The 22,186-nt window shown below is 37.2% G+C and overlaps 1 protein-coding gene across 1 annotated transcript; it reads left to right on the top strand.

The window, feature by feature from the left end:
* The first annotated feature begins 5,904 nt into the window (after window positions 1-5,904).
* Window positions 5,905-6,381, top strand: LOC125027844 (sericin-2-like). The gene is made up of 2 exons (XM_047616975.1): window positions 5,905-6,109; window positions 6,158-6,381. Exons 1-2 carry the CDS (start codon window positions 5,905-5,907, stop codon window positions 6,379-6,381), a joined length of 429 nt encoding a protein of 142 aa, XP_047472931.1.
* Window positions 6,382-22,186: the final 15,805 nt, after the last annotated feature.

Here is a 22,186-nt window from a genome sequence, read left to right as displayed (position 1 = left end):
CGGGCCTCCTGGCCGCAATCACCCCCTCAGGCCGAAGAAGCGACCGTCACCATCTAAGGTGGACAGATCAATTTTGGCCCCGCCCATTTCCTTAGACGGTTCTCACACGGTGTTTTAAATTAAACATGTAAAATTGCACATGGAATCTGATAAAAGACGACCCTATACGTAAAAACTAACCAATCTAAAATTAATTATAAAATGTAGGAATGAATTAAAATCAAAATACTAAGAACCAAAAGGTAAATCTATAAGATAAAGACAAGTAACGAAAATATGAAACAAAGAATAGGAACGGAATAAACGGATTATCTAAAAACATCAAAATGGCTAAGGGATCGCATCTAGAAAATTAATGGGTAAAAAAAAAAAAAAAAAAAAAAATGTTCAAAACGAATCCCCTAAATTAAAATAGTAACCCCATAAGTACAATTTTCTTTAACTGTAGCGGTAACTATTACTCCGGACCACTGACAGTTTCGTGTGAATATATAAAGATAGTAGGCGACGAGTTAATCGAAGATGGGAAATATCGTGGGAACCTGTGTCTCACGACGGAGTTGGCCACCACACACACACACACACACACATATGTGTATATATATTTATACATACATACACATATAATTTTTTTTTGTATATATATTCATATATGCATACATATATATATACATATATATATATGTATCTATGTATATATATGTATGTATGTATATATATATGTATAAAAATATATGTATAAGCATATCTAAATATATGTGTATATATTTAATATATAGGTATATATGTATATATACATGAATAGATATATATGTATAAATACATTATATATATATACATATATATACATATATATATGCATATATATATATATATATATATATATATATATATACGTATAAATAATATAAAGGCCTTTTTTGTAGCATCCCGAAACTAATAACACTTTGATATATTGTTTCGAGTTGTATCACTACTGTGCAACTTCTTGTTTTATGACACCACTCTCCGGTTCGTTGTATTTCTCAGATTCAGTTTACTTTTGTTATTCTTATTACACATATTGCTCTTTATACGAAAAATGGAAGGTGAATAAGGTTTTGCTTCTTATCGTGTACCGTGTCCAAATCAGTAAACTGTAATTCTAGTGATCACGGACATTTATTTGGTTTATTGACTGAATTATATGGACAAAAGAAGACGTACAGAATGATTTTCAAGAAATTCATTCTACCGAAGTCAATAGCACGACAGAGACTGACATGAAGACAGATAGATAGATATATGAGTAAATTCATACATATATATATACACACATATATATATATATGTATGTATATTTATATACTGTTTGTACATATGTATGTATATTTATATACTGTTTGTACATATATATGTATATATATATTCACATATATATATATATATGCATGTATATATATATATATATATATATATATATATATATATATATATATATATGCATGTATGTATATATATATATATATATATATATATATTAAATATATATATATATATATATATATATATATATATATATATTAAATATATATATATATATATATTAAATATATATATATATATTAAATATATATATACATATTAAATATATATATATATATATATATATATATATATATATATATCTATCATATATATATTAAATATATATATATATCAAATATATATATATATTAAATATATATATTATATATATATATATATATATATATATATATATGGTATAAAAACCCACACTGTAAAACTAGATTTAATTGAAAATGAGACTACAGTTTCGGAATCCACCTGGATTCCATCTTCAGGTCTGAAGATGGAATCCAGGTGGATTCCGAAACTGTAGTCTCATTTTCAATTAAATCTAGTTTTACGGTGTGGGTTTTTATACCATAGTATCAACACGGTAGTGTGTTTTTTCCTTTCATATATATATATATATATATATATATAAGAAAGATGGATTAATGCCGTGCCGCATTGATATAGATATATAACAACCCTCCCTGACCAGGAATGAACCTAGGTCACTCCGGGTATGAAACCGGAGGGGAAGTACTAAAGCAACTATAACACTCGTCCCAATGAAAGGAGTGTGCAACTTGGATCTAACAAACTCCATAGGAATTATCTATCTACTCATACATGATTAATGATAGCGAGGTTTTATACAAACTCCCTGTGGGCACCCGGTGGACATTGATTTGGGAATTTAAAACCGAATTCACATGTTCTGAGGTATATATATATGAAAGATGGAATAATGAAATGCCACACTGATATAAATATAGTTTAGTGACCCATACCTAGCCAGTCGTGCCGAAGCCTCAAGAATATCTTAGAAAGCCGAAATGACTCGCGTAAACCCACGTGGATGATGTTACCTCCTTCTGTTATGTATTTTTATAATTTTACTTTGTAATCATGAACTTTAAACAAAAATTACCTCTCATTTTAACGGTCTTCAATACCATTTTTATGGCGGGTAAGGGGTTATAACCTCTAGAATATAGATACGCACACTATATTTCACGCCATCTAGGGAGGAGGAATTAGTTAGCCCGGGAAACGAGCGGAAAGACGCAGAGGGTATAGGCTGTCAGTCAACGTCCTTAGCGTCCGATTTAGACCCGGCGGAAGCTAGTAACATTGTTTTTTTTTTTTTTTTTTGTGGTTCCCCTGCGGTCGTAAGGACGGGGTTTCGATCGCGGTAAGGTGGGATTTTTAAACTTTTCATTTTTATAGTATAAAACAGAGTGCTCCTTTTGTGTGTTTTAGGTTCTGGTTTTTATTGCTTGTTCGTTTTAGTGTACATGTATTCCCTTGTGTAACGGTTACTTTTCGTATTCTTTTACAAGTGTTAAGTGTTTTAAAGTGTTTTGATAAACAAATGTATTTTTAAGCTTCGTGAGCGAAATTCCTCTTTTACTTTAATCCTTCTTAAGAGACAAATGATACCATAACTTGGCTACCTGTGACAAGCAATTGGCGACCTTCCATCAGCCCTTAAGGCTGACATGCACTCCCCTCGGGATTAACCCTTGTGGATTAGGTCATTCTTTCTTTTTATCAAATTACACCCCTCTAGACGTCTTCCCGTTTCGGCACATATATTGTTCCTAACAATGGTAGTGGCAGCGCTAAATGACCTACATAGCAAGAGTAATTAAGAGTCAATCACTACAATAGAACAACTCTCCTTGACCAGGACTCGAACCTAAGTCACTCCAGGTATGAACCGGAAGGCCAGTACTAAACCAACCATGCCACACGACACAATATAAGGAGTGTGCAACTAGGATCTAACTAGCTCTCTCATAACTATCTACTCATACATGAGTAATGATAGCGTGGTTTTACAAACACTATTGGCACTCGGTGGAAATTGATGTAGGTATACAAAACCAAAGTCAGATGTTCTGAAGTTGAATATGAAAGATGGAAAAATGCAAAGCTCGATGATATAGATATATAACAACCCTCCCTAACCAGGACTTGTACCCTGGTCAATCCGAGTATGAAGAGGGCCAGCTCTAAACCAACCATACCATACGACCCATTAAAAGGAGTGTGAAACTAGGATCTAACTCCATAGTCATTACCTATTTAATCATACATGAGTTAGGTCCAAGTTGAACACTCCTTTTAGTGGTTGGTTTGGTACTGGCCCTCCGATTCATATCCAGAGTGACCTCGGATCGAGTCTTGGTCAAGAAGGGTTGTTACATAAATCAATATATATATAAATATATATTTATATATATATTATACATAAATTTATATTTGAAAATATACGCACACAGTGCGCACGCACATATATACATATATACACATATATGTAAATATTTACACAAACATCACACATACATGCACTTCTGATACTCAAGCCCATACTCACAGGATTATACCCTGGTGTAGTGGGCAGGCCTGTGTTACTGCTCATAAGTCTGCACTAGACAGGGCCAACCCTGCTGGAGAGGCTTATCAGTGGCAGCACGGCTAAACTACTCCCCCTCCCACCAATATACACCTAAACCAGTAGGTGGGGGTAACTCGGCTGTCTACCTCTCAATCAAAAACCATGACTGCACAAACAAAACAATGACTTTCATTCCCGGGAGCAAAGGAGCCCCTGGTTAAGGCGGCGATTGGGGCAGAGGGTGCTAAAAATCACCAATTAAAAACAGGCCGCCCCATGTTGATAAACCTTTGCACATATAATATAAGGACAATGAGAAATAAAACCGACTTACTAGCATTACTTAAGGAACTCTCTTTCATTAGATGGGATGTTGTAGGACTTTGAAGTGACTTCATTTACAATAAAACTAAACAATAGGTACAACTTAAAGATTGTTCAAGCCTATGCTTCAACCTGCAGCCACAGTGATGAAAAAATAGAGAGCTTTTGAGCAACCACCTGTCGCCAGAGGGCCGCCTCTTTCCTGACAGAGCAAGCCAGGCTCCAGGCGTGATAACTCTTGGTACAGTTGGGACATTTGGCTGTTATGTCCCTCTTTTCTTCTTTGTATGCCTTAAGGCATACCTCATTGTTGTGTGCCTTGCTACAGACACCACATTTGGCTGTACAGTTAGCCTGGTGGTGACCGTATTTCTGGCACTTGAAACACCGAAGTGGTTCAGGCACGTACGTTCGAAGGCTGTAGGTGCCCCATTTACCCAGATCAAGGGTAGTGGTTGGGTCACCATCTTGACTCTCTTTTCCTCGGGATTTAGTGGGGAAAGACTCACTTACCTCCCATCTGTTTGCTCCTTCGTTTCCCGGAGGAAATTCAGAGTAGCTTGATCTTTGGGCATTATGATCATGCCCTGATCTCAGGCAACCCGGATCAACAGCCGGATTTTACGCTTGAACTCCAATGCCCTGACCAATTCGTAGGCATTGTCGAAGTCTTCAGGCTTAGTTGGCACTTTGAACTGGGGGAAACGTTTAGGGGGTCCCGACTCTCCATCAGAGTCGGTCTCCGGCTTCGGACGCTTCGGCCCGCCCTTTCGGCTTTCGGGCTTGTTTGTGGGGGCAGCAGCTGATATGGCTGGTTCAGCCTGCTCTCCCATCTCCACGTCCGAGCACGAGCCCGAAGATGGGGTCTAATTCACCAGGTGTCGGGGGGCGGGTCCAGTATACCTCCAGTATAATTCCGAGATCGAGGGATCACGGTAAGCCTCTTCGCATTGTTCAGCTTGGCGCCACCCGCTGCGCCCTGTGGAACGGTCTGAATTAGCCGCGTAAGGCTAATTCACCACAGGGAGAGAAGGGAGGAGTGTCCTTCCTTGGCAGATCCTGTGGCTTGAATGACTGAATTTTCTTCTTCTTTATGATTTGCGAAGTTCTAGCTTCGCCCGGGCCTTCTAAATTAAGCCCAGCCGACTGAATTTTTGACTGGTGCTCCTTTTAAGTGTCCCGCCGATGTAAATTTAGGCCGATGCCCTCGTTTCCCACACGGTGAGCAAGCCAACCGCGAAAGGCCTAAGCCCGCCACCCGGACTGAGGTAAACGCAGCCGACGGTCCAGAGCAATCTCGCAGTTGTGACATACCTCCCTTCTCTCTTCAAAATAATCTTCCAAGAAATGAAGATTATTTCCGAGAACCACAACTGCGAGATGTCTACACCAAGGCTCCGAGGTCCTACATCCAGCGGTGATGTGGCCCCAGGGCCTACCCTTTCCGTCAGCCACACTCTTCCGGCGATCGCGATTCTGCTTTCTGTCAGTCTCCCTACTACCGGCAGCTTCTCTGGCATGTCCTCGTACGGCAGCTCCTCCGGCTTCATCTCGGACGGCAGCTCCTCCAGGGTATCCTTGGACGACAGCTCCTCCGGCGCGTTCTCGCAGGCAGCTCCTCCGGCATGTCCTCGGCAGGCAGCTCCTTCAGTGCTTCTTTGGCAGGCAGCTCCTCCAGGGTATCCTCTGACGGCAGTTCCTCCGGCGAGTCCACGGCAGGCAGCTCCTTCGGTGCATCCTCGGGGGACAGCTCCTCCAGGGTGCCTTTGCACAGCAGTTCCTCTGGCACATCCTGGATAAGTACCTCCTCCACGCCAACTGGTCGTTCGGGTGCGCATCCCGCACCCACCAGTTGTTCCTCCGGTGTGCCTTCGGCAGGCGGTTCCTCCGGCGCGTCCTCGGCAGGTAGGTCCTCCCGGGTATGTCCACAGCAGGCATCTCCTCCGGCAGACCAGTTCCCACAAGATCCGGCACCCACCAGCTGTGCCTTCAGCGCGTCCATAGCAGACAGCTCCTCCGGCACGTCCACGGCAGGCAGCTCCTCCGGTGAGTCCTCGGCAAGCAGCTTTCCACCGGATGCTTGGACGGGTAACCCAAGCTAGCTGGTTGTTCGGGCGCACATCCTTTACCTACCAGCTGTTCCTCCAGCTCGTCCTTGGCGGCAGGCAGCTTCTCTTAGGCGGGCATCTCATGCCAACTGGTCGTTCGGGTGCAAAAACCGCACCTACTAGTTGCACAAGCGGACATGCAAGGGCGGTCAGCTCCTCTGACTTCCGTGCCGCTGCAGTCGCTTCCTCTGGCGTGTATTTCTCCGTCGGCCGAGGCTTCCTCGACAGTGCCTGCTTCTTCCGCCGGCCGTTCCCCGGGAGTCTCCTCCGCTTTTGTCCGTCATGCCGACAGGTTTCCCGCTGCGACGGTTCCTTGGGCAGACGGATCGTGTCCATGTGCGACTTCGTGGTCAGTCTCTCCTCTGGCCAGCGTTCCGGGAGTTTTGCTTGAGTCGCCCGGACGACGTGCTCCCTTGCACAAGGAGGGTCAGAGCAAGGCCAAAAGAGAGGACCCACGTTCCTCCACAGCACCTGCTCTGCTTTCCAGCTCTTTCTTTCCTCTTCACGGTTCCTGCGACACTGCTCTTCCCACAGCTGCCTCTGTTCCTCCCGTTTCCGGTAGTAGAGAGCCTCTCCTGCTCCTGGATGTAGTGTTAGAAGGCTATGCCTTCAAGGCACAGTATTTCACCTTCCTTCACGTAGTTCCTATTGGTGCCGTTTTCCAGACTGTCTGATCCTGGCAAGGTCGCCAATGTCAGGGTTCGTTTTAAGGGACTCAGAGTGGTCAGGTCAACGGAAACACATCAGAGGAAACATTCACAAGTTTTTATTGCTAAGGGTACTATTTACACTAAGGATATTTACAAACTGAAGGGAGAGGATGCAGTGGAGCAGGCGAGATCACACGTCAAAGTCACGGGACAACTACTGAATTTTTGACTGGTGCTCCTTTTAAGTGTCCCGACAATGTAAAGGCCTAAGCCCGCCGCCCGGACTGAGGTAAACAAAGCCGACGGTCCAGAGCAATCTCGCAGTTGTGACAATATATATATATATAGTGTTTTCAGGTGACGTCACCAATCTCGCGTCGGCCATTTTGGAGGCATTAAGGGAGACGGAGACTTATACTTTCGCGTAGATTTGCAAAGTTCATTGGTAAAAATGGTGAATTACTGCCGTGTCATAGTAAGCAAGATCGAGAATAACACTTTAATTTTTATAGATTATTTAAGATAATTCGAGAACGGCTTTCGCTTTGGCTTTCACGCCTGCAGCAGAACTTTAGTTTAGTTTTAGCAAGGTTATTTTTATATGGCCCAGATTCTTAATATTCCCACAGAAGTATAATGGGCCTACCTTTGCTCTAACAAGATATTTTCCATTTATTTCCTTTGATTGTACATCACTGACCCATCCACTTACCATTTGATGGTATGCTTCTAGGCATTTATATATCTTCAGATCTTCAGCTATGTACGGGCTTGGAGTAAACAGCAAATAATTTACTATGTCTGGGTACGTACGGAGTAAGCTCCAGTCAGGTGACAAGTCGACCACATCGTAGGGGTCTTCGCCGATTATTTCGATTTTCCTGAAATATCTTTCTTTTTCAACAGGTTTGGGACCTCTGTACTTTTTTGCAGTATCCTCGAATCTAAATTTATAAACACGCGTATACCCAAGAACGTCACTACTCGGCGTACCTCTACTATGGCCGCGCATCCAGGAATTCTTATCGGTTATGACGTAAGTGAAAACACTCTATACACATCTACCTATATATATATATATATATATATATATATATATATATATATATATAATATATCTGTATAAATAGTTATTTATATCAATATATATGCACACATTTATGTATACACACACACACACACACACACACACACACACACACATATATATATATATATATATATATATATATATATATATATGTATATATGTATATACATCTATATGTCCTTCTCTCTCTCTCTCTCTCTCTCTCTCTCTCTCTCTCTCTCTCTATATATATATATATATATATATATATATATATATATATATGTATATATATTATATGTAAACACACACACACACTCACACACTCACACACTAACACACTCACACACATATATATGTATATATATATATATATATATATATATATATATATATATGAAAAATATATATGAATATAGTTTATATATATGTATATATATATGAATATAGTTTATATATATGTATATATATATGAATATATATATATACATATACATATATATTTATATATTTGTATATATAAATATATATACATATATACATATATATGTGTATGTGTGTGTGTGTGTGTGTGTGTCTGTCTGTCTGTCTGTCTGTCTGTCTGTCTGTGTGTGTGTGTGTGTGTGTGTGTGTGTGTGTGTGTGTGTGTGTGTGTGTGTGCGTGCGTGCGTGCGTGCGTTCGTGTGTGTGTGTCGTATCACGTGTTTATCATATGCAACATTAAATATATTCTACTACTAAATTGCTGCTGCCAAATTTGTCTAGATCAATTCTCATACAAATATTTGGGGTTTTAGATTCTAAGGAAGCCCAGAGAAAACCCAATTTTGACTTGCCTAATTTAATTTGAGTAGCATGACATGACGGTTTTAAGGCTCGTGATGTGGATTGAGTTCTTTTCTCCGCTGAGTTTGTGCAAAAGATAAAATGGCAAAAAAAAAAACAAAAAAAAAAAAACAGTAATATGATAATAAAAACTATAATCTAATCATAATAAACAGGGGTGGCATATTACAACGCGTTTGATATTAGCAATAAAAAGGAATATTCCTTTACTAAATCCATTCAAATCTTCTGTTAACTTGAACTTTAACCCACCCTTCGCCTATTAATTATAACTCAGTGATCTTTACGATAAATATGGTAAATTTAAACGTGAGATGGAATCGAAACAATCGCCCCGCTCCCCGATATTTTCCATTACTTACTTGAATAAAAAGTGATTGGTCCCTCCCTTCCAACATATACAATTTCCCTTTCCTACACTTTATTCTTATTTATTGTTCCTTTCGCAATTCATTACTTGGCACCTTTGACAAATGCCGTTGCTGTATCCACAGGCAAAAAAAAAAAAAAAAAAGAAAAAAAAATATATTAATAGAAAACAATAAAAAATCCTTTTCCACAACCTTTCTCACTCTCTGTGAGTGGGAGGAAACAACGATATCCCAACTTCCGACCTTCCCCTCACTGAATCGTGAACATTTAAGCAAACAAACCTTTTATAAGTAACTATCTTAATTTAGCCTGTTTATTTAATAATAAAATTGTTATATTGATATGCCGAAAACAAAGAAAATAAAATACAAACTTTTAGGGAGGTTCTGGCAATTTTACGTGACATCTTTACAATTATAACACGGCATCTTTTATATTTCGAATCAGTATCAATCTCTGTGTGTGTGTATATATATGTATGTATACATATATACATATATATATATATATCTCGATATATATATATATATATATATATTTATGTATATATAACACCGTATTGATATAGAAGAATAACAACCCTCACTGCCCGGGACTCGAACCTTGCCACTCCAGGTATGACCAGAATGACCAGTGCTAAACCAACTATGCCGCACGATTTCTTGTGGTGTATACACACACACACACACACACACACACACACACACACACACACACATATATATATATATTTATATATATATAGTGAGAACCCTTCCTAGATTCTCAGAGTTGGTAATGACTGGTGAAGCAAAATTCGATCTTCACTCTTATACCTTTATCGTTTACAGTAAATATGAAGAACATTGATATACAGCAAAGAAAAGTGAAGTGAAGAACAAAACAGTGAAGAACAATTTTGTTGCAACCAAATAAATGTAAATTAACATAAAGAAGGCAACAGACACTGCCAACATAATGGTGCTGCAGCAGGTACACAATACAGTTATAGGTCAATACAATCATTTTACTAGAACATAACCTTTGCCATATTCACATTCACTGCCATAATCAAGTAATCAATATAAGTCAACATGTGACTCTCACCTATATTAGCCTCTAAGGGCCATTTAGCAACTCTCCTGCTGTCTAGAACTGCACAGCCTACAGCACAAGAATAATATTTATTTTACATCAGTTTCCGTTATCAACGCTAAAAACGGCTGTCCCAAACAGGTCACATGTTTTTCAGCACAGCACATTGAAGTTTTACTATTCGAAAAAAATTTCGGTTAACATAGGTTATTCCAACTATGTCGGGATGCTTAGAGTATTTTGTGTAGAACACAGTCTGGTTGAATTCCATGAAGTGCCCTTGATAACCACCGGAATTTCAGGAGCTGCCACGATATCACCAGCATTCAGAGTTACACGAAACTCTAAACCACTTAGACATTTCCATCGTTTGTACACACACGCATAGTATACTTAAAAACAATATACAGTGAGAAATTCCACTTAGTTCCAGTGGAATTTCAGGGGCCGTAGACTTTCATCAGGACCTGTGACTGTGGTTGCCTCTCCTTCTTTCTTCTCTCTTTGTTGGATTTCTTGGCTATCAACCAGCGGCATGTGGCCAAGGTTATTAAGCCAATGCGTCCTATTCATAATATCAATCTATATAAGGTCATAAAGTTTTGTCTCCCTTAGAAAAGTGATTACTTTACTGATGATTCTTTCATCATCTGATAATATTAATTTAATAATGTAAAAAAAAAAAAAAGTGTTTGTCTATGGATTTTGTATTGATTGCAGACTATAAGGATATGGTTAAGGGTAAGGTTGGTTTGTTAATCTTGTAGCGTTGACCCTAAGGCGGATCAACACCACCTCCTCCCTCCTTTTTCCTGTGGGATGTGTCCCACAATTCTATATTTTGTCTGATTTTATTTGTCAGTTGCAGGTTGGTCCACCCACTTTGCCACAGGGAAAGTATTTTTGCTTTTATAAGAGATAAAAACACCTGAGATCTGTATGAACTATGTTAATATCCAGATCGCCAGTTAACCCGGCTAATTTGTCAGCCTGTTCATTGCCATGGATACCAGAGTGGGCTGGTACCCATATTAGCTTGATTGATTTGTTGACACCATGTAGCTTACGAATGATATTGCCCAGCAATTCATTTTTAGTGGTTTCTAATTATTTAATAGCTTTAAGTGAACTTAATGAATCTGAAAAAAATAACTATTCTATCGTGGGTCGTCGATAGTGCAAAATCAATAATTTTATCAATGCAAAAAATTCAGCAAGAAAGATCAATGTATTCGGCAGTGTGAACTTTTCTGAGTAGGCCATATCGCCATGTCATGTCGTAAGCTTTTTCTATATGTAATTTCTCCCCCTTTCTCTCTCTATATATAAAAAGCAATTGCCTCTTGAATATGACTGTCCAGTTTTACTAGTTGGTCGAGAGTTTGGCGTCCCTTTCGGAAGCCGCACTGCTCGTCAACTAGTAAATTACTGGAATTTAAAAATGCAATAGCCTACTGTTAACAATTCGTTCCATGACCTTGCATAAGCAACTTGTCAACGCAATTGGGCGGTAGGAGATGGCAAATCTGGGATTACCTCCTCCTTTCAATATGGGAATGATGTGGGGGAAGTGTCATGAGTTCGGAAAAATGTGGCTTTTCCAAATTTCATTGTACACTTCTAGCAACTTAATCATGGCATCAAGATTAAGATGCTTTATCATCTCATATCGAATCTCATCGGGGCCTGGGGATGTTCCTCTACAGGTTTCTAGGGCTCGGACAAGCTCACCCATAGTTAGATATTTATTGTTACCAAAGTAATTTCCTGTGGCAAAGTGAATTGGTTGCAACTCAGCCGCTTCCTTGATGGTCAGGAATGCAGGATAGTAATTGTCCGACCTGCTTATATGAGAGAACTGCCTGGCAAGTGCATTAGCAATGTCTCTAGGTGAATCGTGAATGATGTTCATTTTTCTTATTGATTTTACTTATAGTGGACCAAATCTCTGATATTTTGGTATTGCTGTTAATTGTAGAGACAAAGCTCAGCCAGGAGTCTCTTTTTGCTTGTCTTACTACTCTACGAGCCCTAGCTCTTGCTAGTTTGTAGTTGCAAAAGTTCTCGTCATTAATTTTATTTTTGAAAAGCCTGTAGGACTTATTGCGTCGGCACAGCGCCCTGCGGCAATCTGGTGTCCACCATGGAACTCTATGCTTAACGCTATCTGTCGAAGTTTTAGGAACGGATAGCAATACTGCTTCTAAAATCGAATTCTGAATATTGTTTACTTTATCATCAATAGTTTCTCGAACAAGTTCGAGCTTGACGCCCCTTGTGAAGGCGACCAAGTCTGCTCTTTTTACGTTAAATTTAAGTGCTGAAGGCGTATTTACTATGTCGCATGAATATTCAATCAAAATAGGAAGCTGATCGCTTCCCAACGAGTCGTCAATGGTGTGCCACAGGCACTTGGCTGCTATTGATGAAGATACCAGTGATAAGTCAATAAATCTCAAGTTACCGCTATTGTCGTCCACCCGCGTCGGACTACCAACGTTCAGGACTAAATCAGATTCATTAATTAACTTAACTACTTGCTCACCTCTACCATCCACCCACAGGGAACCCCATAACGTATGATGAGTATTAAAGACACCTAAAATTATTTTATTTTGTGGCCTACTATCCTGAAGAGCAAAGAGCTCATCATAGATTATCACATTATCAGGTGGACAATAAACTGAACATATAGCCAGATACGTGCCATTAATTTTTACTTTGTATGCGACAAACTCCAAAGTAGAATCAATAGTCACTTCAGCTTTGGAGGATGTACATGGCGATTCCGCCTCCACCTCTACCATCACGATTCTTCCGATATAAATGGTAGTTCCTCAGCGAAACGACCTCGCGTCAGGGACGTGGTGTGTTAAGTGCGTTTCTTGGAGAACTATAATAGGATAGGACGAGGCTAATGATTTAAGGTCATTTACTTTAGATCTAAGACTTTGACAGTTCCATTGTATAATGGTCGACGCGAAGATGACGTTTTATGGGGTTTGGAAGTGCCTTGTCCGCCAGTTTTAATTATCTTTTTATGGGAGGGAGCCGCCTCCTCTCCCTCGCTTCCCGGGGACCTCTCTCGGGATGGTTTGGAGACAGAAACTTCCATGTCCTACACCTTCTGGCGAGGGAGACGACTGACAGATTGCGATCTGCTTCTCTCTCGAGAAATCGATCGCGAGCCAGGGGAAGTCCTCACAGGAGTAGCCCGGACGGAGGGGTGCGATCCTGAGGATGTTTTTGCTGGGTTGATGCAGCCATTTGATCGACCAAGTTAATCAGTTGATAAACTTAAATATTTAATTCTTTAACGGTTTGTTTTAATTCAGCAATTTCTTTATCTTTATCTGCAAGCTGTTGACTGACATTACTTGCACTAGGGGTGATGTTAGTTACTGCTGCAGCATAGGAAGTATTGGGTTTGTGTCAAACTTTCCACTTTCCTCTTAGCTCCAGTATAACTAACTATATTTTTTCTCACATATGCTAATGTCTCAGTCTCCTTCAGTAAATCCTTAATCTTTATATATTATACTTTAACGTATATTGCACGTTAACACGGAGGCTTCCATCTTGCAATTTTTTTACAAAATTAAAATCGCCGTCCACTTGACCATCAAGGACCTTTTGATGATAAAGGGGTTCACGTTCAAAAGCGATTGATTTTCATTCACGCATTTTACATTCGTGAACCTTGCATTCTCGGTGGGGATTTTGAAAAGTGGTCTTCTCGTTTTGTAATTAGTGGGGGTTCCGTTGTTCATAGTCGAATTAGTCAAAGAGTGGTCATGAGTCACCCCTCCTCCTTGAGGAAGGGCTAGCCGGGGTAGCATCTATCCTGGGTATCGGACCAGGCCCCCAAGCGAATGCGGGAGTTCACGAGGAACTCCGGTAGGCTCAGGGAAGTCACTTAAGGGGAAAAGAATTCAGATCAAAAGAAAAAGTGCGCCCAAAGGACGCCCCAGCCTACTGGGCCTCCCTACCCAGGGGTCAAAGCCCACAAGGACTACCCAAGTGTAGAAGAGAGCTGCGGGCCTGACTTTTTGTTTATTCTTGCTGCGTTTAACAAGGTGTTTCCTCACCAAGAGTTCATACACGAGTGGCCGTTGCCTATTCAACACCTGGATACATTTTAAAGAGAACAATGACAACTGTAGTATTGCCTTATATTCAGTTTGCTTTTTATGTTCAGTGTGCTTTTTATCTTTCCAATTTTCCGTTTTCTTCAGCTACTGTTTTTTTTTTCTGCTTTTATTGTTTTCTAACTTATTAACCTTTTAGTTATCGATTTATCTTATGATTATTGTTATAATCCTTATTTAAATGCTTTCGGGGAAGTTTTACTCTTAGTATTTCATTCGCAGGGAGTATGCGCGCCCTCTACCTTTAAAATTAGCCGCACATTATACTCGATCTCTGTTTTTCCTTTACCTTGGTAGGCTTAACTCCTCTTTGATTTTGTGTTGGATTTCTTCAGGTGCACATGTTACACATACAACTTGAATGAGATAATCTGGAGTACAAATATATATGCCAGAATTCTTTTGTTTTGCCCAAACCCTCATTTAATTCATGATCTCTTTCCCTCTGTTTTCTTATTTAATTGTTTTATTCGTGTTCTATTCTTACCCAGTATCTGTTTGTTATGGCTTTAAAATATTAGAATCATGAAGAGTCAGACTCGGGGGGACAGTCACTAACGATTCTAAAGTTGGCAGTACTGCAGCCCAACACCTTGGCACGCCCGGCACCACTAGTTAGAGGCGTTGCAATTCACTACATCATGATACTTAAACGAATCATAGTAAACAAGTCCTCAAATCAAAATGTTTAGAACTTACATTCTAAATCACACACAGTACAAAATTAACTAATCCCTGTATTCTACACACACACACACACACACACACACACACACACACACACACACACACACACACACACACATATATATATATATATATATACATATGCATATGTATATGTATATATATGATATATGAATAAGTATATTTAAACATATATATAAAAATATGTATATATGTGTGTGTGTGTGTACATATGTATATATATATGTATATATGAACATATTCATATGTATATATAAATTTATCTAAATATATCTATATATCTAAAAACGCATAATTATGCACATATAAGTTCATATATATGTATATATTCATATATATATGTGTATAAATATGTGTGTGTGTGAGCGTGTCTGTATCTGTGTGTGTGTATGTATATATATGTATATATGTATATATGTATATATGTATATATGTATATATATGCATATACATATATAGATGTATGTATATGTATATATATGTATATATATGTATATACGTATATGCATATATATAGATGTATGTATATGTATATATATGTATATATGTATACATACGTATATATACGTATATATATGTATATATATGTATATATGTATATATACGTATATATACGTATATATATGTATATATAATATATATATATGTGTATATATGTATATATACGTATATATACGTATATATATGTATATATAATATATATGTATATATATAATATATATTTGTATATATGTATATATACGTATATATACGTATATATATGTATATATATAATATATATATATATATATATATATATATATAAATGCATATGTATATTATATAAATATATATATGTATATATTCATATATATTCATATATATATTCATATATATATATATATATATATATATATATATATATATATATATATGCACACACACACACACACACACACACACACACACACACACACACACACATACATATATAAATGCACACATACACAAGTACGCATATATATATACACACACATATATATACCATTTATATATATATATATACATATATATATATATATATATATACACAAACATATTTGCGTGTATGTGTGTGTGTGTGTGTATATATGTGAATATATACATATATAGGAATTTATATATGAGTATTTATACATACGCGAATATATATGTATATATATGTATATATGTGTGTATATATATAAATGATTATATATATATAAATGATTATATATATATAAATGATTATATATACATATACATATATATATATAAATGATTATATATACATATATATATATATATATATATATATATATATATATAAAGGATTATGTATACATATATATATATGAAATGATTATATATACATATATATATAAATGATTATATATACATATATATATATATATATATATATATATATATATATATATATAAATGATTATATGTACATATATATATAAATTATTATATATACATATATATATTTATATATATGAATGTATATATAAAGATGGATGTGTATATATATATCTATATATATATGCATATTAATATGTATAAATGTGTATATATGCGTATATATGTATATGTATATATGTGAATATATATATATATTTCTCTCTTACTCTATATATATTGATATATATATATATATATATTGTAAGGATAGTTGTTTAATCTGTAATGAGGAGCCCGACTCAAACCCCAGCCTAGCGAAGCGAGCTGAAGCCTCTCGTGAAGCGAGAACGGCTTAGGGACGCAAATAAGGGTCCCTTTCACTCCCCTGATACCTTATACAGATCCTGGGCCTGTAAAGTGGTAGCGGGCACTGACCCAGGATCCTACGCAGGCCTGACATGTACCCTGAGCGGAGAAGATATAAGTCCTTGTCGGCTCAGCCTATCATTTAAAATACAACAAAACAAAAGAACTAAAAGAAACTGAACTAAAACTGCCTAAGGCACTAAAATGTAAAATTAATACATACTAGAATTACGTTACTTTAATAAAATACGAAATTAGAACAAGAAATTTACGTTAACTTACTAAGAAAATACTTAAAAGGTTAGATATTAAACTTAAAAGGGAACTGAAGGTTAAAAGCAACGAGGGAAAGCCGAATCTTGAAGGGCTTCGGTCAAAACACATCTAAAAGTACTTAAAAACATTGAACACATCATAAAACACAAATAAAAAAGACAACGTCCAGCAAATAACCAAGGCAAGTAACGGGAAGTCTGGTCAGTACAACCTTTGCTCTGCTGACATCTCAGGCTGAAGTAAATCCAGAGGGGGTGACACAAACACAGGTTCAGATAGATCTCTCTTTATTGTTCTGCCCGATCTGTATTTATACACGGACGTCTTGGTGACGTCACTGCCTTCATTTTCATATTTTCATAAATAAATATAATTAAAATATGAAAAGTACATAGAATATTGAAAAGTAAACGAGAATGATAAAAAAGTAAACGGGCTAAGACACATAATTAAAATCATTGAAAAATAAAGCTTCTAAAAGAAGTCCAGTCTTGGCAAACCCTTTTATGGAATCCTTCGAGTCTGAGCTCCCTTCCATCTCCCTTCGTTCGTCGGTTTGGCTGAGGTTGGTTGACGACGTCTTTGCTCTCTGACTTCCTGACACAGCTGAACTCTCTCTCTCCTTCCATCCGTTTCAAGGTGGAATGGGAGGTTGGCAACAAGCTCCCCTTCTTGGACACCCTAGTTCATCGCTCTGCTAACCACTTCTCCCTCTCCATATACAGGAAGCCTATGCATAATGGTATGTACATACACTTCTTCTCATACCATCCTCTCCATGTAAAGAAAGGTGTTGTCATCTCGCTGTTCCTCCGCGTCTGTGTCTCCCAGTACCTAGATGGAGAGATAAACTTCCCGCGCTATTCGTTATCCAAACTGGGCTACCCTCGTCATGTTCTCGACGTCGTGTTATCTTCTTCCATGACTCTTCTCCTATAGAGACTCCCTCACCTGCTCGTCCTCAGTCTGCCCTAGATTGACGAGATCTACTCTCTCCGTCGTCCTCTTCACTCTCTCAACTGATCTTTCGCCAGGTGAACACTCTCTGTCGCAACCTGGTCCACACCAGTCCTCCCTCTATCTAGAAGGTGGGCACCTATGTTGTTCCTTGTACCTCCTGTGAGTCAGTCTCACAAAGTCTGTCTCAACATAAATACGCTGTATCCAGGAGACAACAACAACGCCCTCTTTTGCCATCAGTGGGACACAGGCTATCAGATGGACTGGTCAGCGGCGCGAATTGTCTTTCCTTCCGCTGATGTCCACGCCCGCAGACTAGTGGAATCCTCCTTAATAATGCTGTTGCCTAATTTCAACCTGAACAACGGCTTTTCTCCTGCCGTTAGTCTCCTCGCTTCCCACATCCTCCGCTTTCTCCCGTATGCCGGCCATCCTGCACATAGTCCGCCCCATCCTCTGACCTGATCTCACCTCCCTTCGCTTCCGTTCGTCCATCCTCACCTGCCGTGTTACCGCGTTGCCTTTCATCTCTCTCTTTTGTACCCCCTCCTCTCCCTTTCCTCCTCAGACCTGAAAATGGAATCCAGGTGAATTTGGAAACTCATCTCACTTCCAATACATCTAGCTTTACATTGTGGGTTTTCTACTTTATATATATTATTGATATATATATATATATATATATATATATATATATATAGATAGATAGCTACAGCTATATACAAATATATATATTTGTATATATCAATATATATTTATCCATATATATATATATATATATATCAATAATGTATACAGTATATAAACATGTATATTTATCTATACATATATATATATGTATATATATATATATATATATATATATATATATATATGTTTGCATGTATACATAAATACATATGTATGTATATCATATATATATGTATATATATATCAATGATATATATATATATATGTGTGTGTGTGTTTGTGTTTATCGTATAATATCTATATGTATAAATATGTATATATATCATATACATATATATAAATATATATATGTATATAAATATACATATATATGTATATAGATATATGTATGTATATAAATATATATATATGTATATAAACATATATATATATATATATATATATTCTTATATATATGTGGGTATATATATTGCCATATGTGTGTATATATGTATATGCATATATATATATATATATATATATATATATATGTCTATCTATATTTCTATCTGTAAATACAAATAGTATATAAAAAAATTTACATATGTATTTATCTGTTTATACATGTCTATCTATCTTATATATATAAAGATAGATAGATAAATGTATAGATAGGTAAATAGATATTTAGAAATTTGTATATAATATATATACAGATAAAAATATAGATAGATAGATAGATAGACAGATATGTACATATACATATATATATTTATATATATATATATTATACACATATATGTGTATAATATATGTTTGTGTATTAATTTACGGATGTATATACATGAATATATATATATATATATATATATATATATAGTCATATATATAACATATATATATATATATATATAACATATATATATATATATAGTCATATATATATAACATGTATATATATATATAGTCATATATATATATATATATATATATATAACATATATATATATATAGTCATATAGATATATATATTGTCATACATATATATATATATATATATATATATAGTCATATATATAACATATATAATATATGTATATAATATATATGTATATGTATATATGTGTATATATATATATATATATATATATATATATATATATATATATATATATATATATATGGCAGCTGTCCCACGCCACGTTTCCGGTGGACGCTCATTGCTTATGCCCGAGGATGACCCAGTCTCTCAGTTCACTCCAGAGGTCATCCGGACAAGATCACCACCAGCCTCCGGCCCCCCAGGGCTGGGAGACCGGACACGCGACACTGTAGTGAACCTTATCTAATATAAATTCAAAAGAAATAAATCAACATTTCCATATGCCTTTAAAAACATTCAGTGTTTTAATGTTAAATGTAGATTTTTTTTTTATTTATCTTAAGGGTTCAGTGTTACATTATTTTAGTCCTTTAACTTTGTTTTAATCCTAAGCTTTCATTTTGATTTTATCATAGTTATCCCTGGCCAACCGAGCCTTCGGAGGGTTCTTACCGCTCGTCCCGCTACGACACGAAAAGCCCCATTAACAGATACAAGCATTGCGATAGTTGACTCCCTCAAGGTCACTCCGTCGCTTCACCTAAGGTTGCATTCACTACAACACCGCGTGTCTCGTGTGTTCCCTTCACTGTGTAGTACTTTTCCTTGATAAAGAGTCCAGCCGTTTCAACAACTATGACTACCCCTGATAGCCATTGTCAAGAGACATCTACAGCCTCTTACAAACTGATGGCAGGATGGTCTTTTGGCTCGCTACATGGACACACAGTCTCCGAATTTGCTCGACTAACACGTCCACGATAAGACCATGTTTTCAAAACCACGTGAGTACACGTTTTGGGCCTCTTCACTTCTTTTCCCTCCTTTCTTCTCACATTAATGTGTTAAATGTTTCCCTCCTTTCTTCTCACATAAATGTGCAGTCACTCTCACGTTGGTTTTGTTGGGTAAAAGTGTTGAGTTTTGACCTTAGATCGCATTACTGTGTGATCACGGCATGTGGTCAACAAACATGAATGTCTTTAATCAATCAAGTAGTTAATTGATTTCTTTCGTTATTAGGATTTTATATCGTTTCGGCTACAACGAATTTACCGGGTTTCGTGATTTTACCTTTATCACGAATATCATATCACTTATATCTATTCTCATAATGCGTTTCCCGTCTTGACCTGGCCTCGCTTTCTCTCACTTTCGGTCGGTCGGTACGTGAGATGGCTTGAGAGACAGCTCGCTGTTCACGTTAATTGGTTGTTTGAAAATTTTGCACCATAGGAATATGCGTAGCTTTGTTACATTGTTCAATGGTGACACGTTCTATTGGCGCTAGAGCGGAGATTGTAACGCGAATTTTGTATAAATTTATTATATTGAGTATAGCGTTAATCTTCCCCATATCATTGTGCACAGGGATGCATGATATAGCCCGGGGTTGCGTGAATCGCCTAATAGATCTACGCTCCGACGTTACTATAATAGGAACAGGTAAAACAGAAATTATTCGTTCGATCGGCAACTTTCGAGTCGGTGTGACCTGCATTTACGTCCGTTCATTAATGTAGGACTAGGGTTTGAGGTAGAATCGCTTATTAATCGATTCTTCTTACTCTCTAAAAGTCGCTTGCATGTTTTGGGTAAATCGCAAGCTATCGTGTGATTCGTTGGGACTGTCACGAGCGCCTATCCTAGTGGAGTGGAGGAGGTTATTTATAGATTTTTCTGTCTCGTTCATTTCACTTTATTTCGTACGGCATTTTGGGTATAGGGACCCCCCATCGATGAAGTCTGACATGCATAGCTAGACATGGCTACCTCGGTATTTCAGTATTTCTGATCCGAGAAGATTTGCTTGTGAGAAAGCCTGCGAATATTTTTTTTACGTCACCGTTCATTAGTGCGTACATTCCGTCGTATATAATTAAATGAGGAAATTAATCTTCGTGTTTGTGATACATTTACTGTGAGAGCTCTCACTTTCATTCACATTCACGCTCACTGTCGCTCACACACACACACACCCACTCACTCATCTACGCAGAACAAAAGACACTGAAACCTTTTCATTAATAGGGTTTGTTGCTGTCGTAGTTGTAGGCGTAAAGATCTATGATGTATCTCTTTTGCCCGTACGAGTAACTCGTACATGTATAATTCTTATTTTACATACATTTCTTCTGTATGAGACGGCAATTGG

This window comes from Penaeus chinensis, chromosome 8 (genome assembly GCF_019202785.1).
Source record: "Penaeus chinensis breed Huanghai No. 1 chromosome 8, ASM1920278v2, whole genome shotgun sequence".
In the NCBI taxonomy this organism is placed as follows: domain Eukaryota; kingdom Metazoa; phylum Arthropoda; class Malacostraca; order Decapoda; family Penaeidae; genus Penaeus; species Penaeus chinensis.
Note: the sequence above shows the minus strand (reverse complement) of the source record. Positions and strands in the feature narration are given on the sequence as shown.